Source organism: Stomoxys calcitrans, chromosome 3 (genome assembly GCF_963082655.1).
Source record: "Stomoxys calcitrans chromosome 3, idStoCalc2.1, whole genome shotgun sequence".
Classification (NCBI taxonomy): domain Eukaryota; kingdom Metazoa; phylum Arthropoda; class Insecta; order Diptera; family Muscidae; genus Stomoxys; species Stomoxys calcitrans.
This window is the reverse complement of record NC_081554.1, coordinates 149,865,772-149,869,735: the sequence shown is the minus strand read 5'-3', so window position 1 is coordinate 149,869,735 and position 3,964 is coordinate 149,865,772. Positions and strand designations below refer to the sequence as shown.

Below are 3,964 nucleotides of genomic sequence, written 5' to 3'. Positions count from 1 at the left end.
CTGAAGATTTGGTGGCGGATATCTTCAGATTTTTTGCAGCGAAATATGAGGCAAGCTCGTTGAGGTAAACGTTCAACCTATCGCAGATGTCATCAATGGGTGGGGGGCCTGATGCCATGATCGTACAATCGTCCGCATATGATACGATCTCTATGCCGTCTGGAGGAGGTGGGATGGAGAATAGGTAGAGGTTCAACAGAGCCGGAGATATCACCCCACCTTGGGGAACTCCCTGTTTCACTCTACTGTGTTTTGACTTCTTATCCCTGAATTCCACAAACGACTGGCGGCCACACAGATAATTCGCGACCCAACGTTTCAGGCCTGCCTGGAGGGACGTGTTGGCGATGTCCTCAAATAATTTGGCATGGCTGACCGTGTCGAATGCCTTCGATAGGTCCAGTGCCACGAGGACCGTCCTATCACATGGCCTGGGTTGATTGAAGCCACGGCAAATGTGTGTGGTGATGGCATGCAAAGCTGTTGTTGTGCTGTGCAGTCTCCGAAATCCGTGTTGATGCTCGGCGAATGGAAATTCTCCTACGAGGCTCGGGAGGAGTAATGCCTCAAGCGTCTTAGCCACTGGTGAGAGAAGGGAGATCGGTCTGTACGACTCCCACAAACTCGGGTCTTTACCAGGCTTCAGTAGCGGGATCACTCTGCCCATTTTCCAGACATCGGGAAATATAAGAGTGTTCAATGACAGGTTAAGGACAGTGGTAAGGTACTCAACTCCAGGTAAATCCAGATTCTTTATCATCAATGTAGAGATTCCGTCGGGGTCCAACGCCTTGGAAGATTTGGCGCCACGGATGACATTCGTAACTTCGCCCACGGTAAATTGTGATGGCTGTTCATCGGCTCGGAGACCACCAATACGGCGAATGGCTCTCCTCCTTGCCCAGTCTCTCTCGGGATGCACAATAAATTGACGGTTGAACAACCTGGCGCATCTCTTCGGATCAGTCACGGTTATCTCGCCAAAAGTGACTGAGGTCCTGTTGTCCCGTCTACCGGGGTTCGAGAGAAACTTAACAGTGGCCCACAGTTTGCCTGCATCGGTGCCTAATTTACATTGCTCCAAGTGTTCCAGCCACAAATTCCGCTTATGTTCGTTGACTACCCTGTTTATTTCCAGATTCAGCTCGCTGATTCTGGGGTTAGCGGGGTCCATAGCACGAATCCCATCACGGTCGTCTGCGAGTACCACTGCTTGCGCCGGGAAATTGGGTCACACTTGCGGTATTCGACCAATCCCCCACCTCCATTCCTTGAGCGATCCTTACGTAGCACATTGTAGCCGTGACAACTGTGCAAGCTGCAGGTGTTACTCAGCTTTGTCTCCTGGATCGCTGCGACCGATATGCTCTTCCGACTCATAAAATCTACAATCTCATCAATCTTGCCTCGCAGTCCATTGCAGTTTAACTGCAAGAACGATACACTTCCCGGCACTGGCCTGGCAATAGTAGGGCTAGGGTGCTGTCGTTGCATAAATTGCCGTACGGGAGAGGTCGGGGGGTCACATAGTCCGACGACGAGGACGCCGAAGGCGAAGACGGCGACGCTTGTGACCCACTGCTGGCTTTGTTCGCACAGCACCTAGCGACATAGCCAGTATGACTATACTCCCGTAGCGAAGTTAGGCCAGAGCAAGAACGGAAATGTACCCACTCCAAGCACCGGTTACACCTCACCGACACTGACCGATGATGAAGGCGGTTATGGCAAACGGAACAGAACCAGGGCCCGGGGTTCTTTTTAATCCCGGCACGGACCAGAAGCATACGGAGAAGGCACTCCGGGATGTGCCTCTCCCATGACGAAAAAAGACGAATACGTACACTGAAGCGGCAGCCCTTGCCGATGAAGATTCCATCGGGTCAATCCGGTGCGTACAACCGGCTGCCATGGGATTGAGGTGGTCTCATCAAGCTGCTCAACGTTTTGCCAACACACATTGACAAATTTTTGTGCGTATCTGTATACGTGTGCGTACATGAGCAGATAATATGCGAGAAAGAATATAACCACAAAGAGAATGCAAACAAAAGTCTAACATCTTAATACCGTCAAACCTTGCTGGTTGTTAGGAGCTGTTTTTAAATCCGCCTTGACAGTGAATATAAACACGGAAATCTTAATACCGCCGGCTGTTGCAGCTGTTCGCGTGAGACCACTTGTTTAAATCCAGCTTGTATTGGGTTGCCCAAAAAGTAATTGCGGATTTTTCATATAGTCGGCGTTGACAAATTTTTTCAACGGCTTCTGACTCTGTAATTGCATTCTTTCTTCTGTCAGTTATCAGCTGTTATTTTGAGCTTGCTTTAGAAAAAAAGTGTAAAAAAAGTATATTTGATTAAAGTTCATTCTAAGTTTTATTAAAAATGCATTTACTTTCTTTTAAAAAATCCGCAATTACTTTTTGGGCAACCCAATACTTTACTTGCTCGAACGAAGCTATTTCAACACACGATACGTTAGGCACTAACTACTCTTATTGTAAAAAATAAACATTCGCATTATAATATTTGAGATTCTTTCTGTAAACGTTGTATGAAATACTAGCAAATAAAAATGCCGGAGAACAGCGGACGTTATCAACAACACAACAGAAGAAACCAGAAAAAGGAGTGTCCCGTAATTGATGAAAATAATGTAGTATTGAAGTCCTTTCAGTCTTATGGATTGGAATTGGATGCAAAACACGATCGAAATGAAAGAATTGTTAAATTGAGTCGGGACATAACAATAGAATCTAAACGCATTATATTCCTATTGCATTCTATAGATATTCGTAAAAACAATAAAGAAAAGGTCCTTCAAGAAGCCCAAACGAGACTGGAAAAGGTAATCTCGACAAATTTCAAAGCTGTAGCCGAAGAATTATGTGGTCATGATCCATACCAGTTTCGATGGGCTTACTCGCCTGGTCTGCAAGAATTTATCGAAGCGTATACATTTATGGAGTACATTAAAAATGCAGAATATGATGAAAGCTGCTCTGGTGGCAGTGATGCCGAAATGAGCGACTGGACAGAGTTACAAAAGAAAATGACCTACTCCAAGAAATCGGAAGACAACGAAGAAGAATTTTCATTCTTCATTGATCCTACGGAATACATTTTGGGCGTCTCTGACCTAACTGGGGAATTGATGAGACGTTGCATAATTTCTCTCGGTAGTGGAGAAATCGTTTTTTGTCTTATTGCGAAAATGATATTGCAGAAAATCTTCACTGGGTATGGCCATCAATTTCTATTACCATTTAAACAAACTATTTATTTACTTCGTTTTTTAGTTACATAGGTTTAAATGTTCATAGATGTAGGGAGCTATCTCGCAAGATCTTTACTATGCGTCAAAGCGTATTGAAGGCAGAAAATGTTTGTTATAATGTCAAGGTACGTGGTTGCGAGGCGGCCAAATGGAAAGATATCTTTGATAACAAACCGGGGGACGATATAGATGAAGGATTTTAACACCGAATATATAGCACATAAAAAGAAATGATCAATATAAAATATAATTTTGTTTTAGCATAAACCTACTTCAAATGTGTTCTCAAAGTATGCATTTGCAGAAGATGAATAAACATTTTTTTATTGTCAATTATAACATATTTTATACTTTGGTTGCTACATTGTGGATTATGGATGGCGATCGTTCTGAGTCGTTTTTTTATTCTGAAGGTTGGTATGCATTTCAAACGAAGTTTTTGTTGCTATAAAAATACATTTACATATTCTAAACGAAATTTTCGGTTGCTTTGTGTTAAAAGGTGACATAGAAAGCATTGGATTTTTTTGTTTGGTTTCATTGCAAGAAAACTCTTGCTTTGATCATTTGTTGCACCACGTATTTATTCAACAAAATAACGCTTAATTTTTGAAATTGATAAATACATGCTTTTTGAGCAAAAAAGTGTGGCAGATTGGTCAAACGAATGTATAGATTTTTGTTA

At 43.1% G+C, this 3,964-nt stretch overlaps 1 protein-coding gene across 1 annotated transcript; it reads left to right on the top strand.

The window, feature by feature from the left end:
- The first annotated feature begins 2,520 nt into the window (after positions 1-2,520).
- Positions 2,521-3,612, top strand: LOC106085357 (translin-associated protein X). The gene is made up of 2 exons (XM_013249572.2): positions 2,521-3,242; positions 3,302-3,612. Exons 1-2 carry the CDS (start codon positions 2,578-2,580, stop codon positions 3,480-3,482), a joined length of 846 nt encoding a protein of 281 aa, XP_013105026.1. The 5' UTR covers positions 2,521-2,577; the 3' UTR covers positions 3,483-3,612.
- The last annotated feature ends 352 nt before the right edge of the window (positions 3,613-3,964 follow it).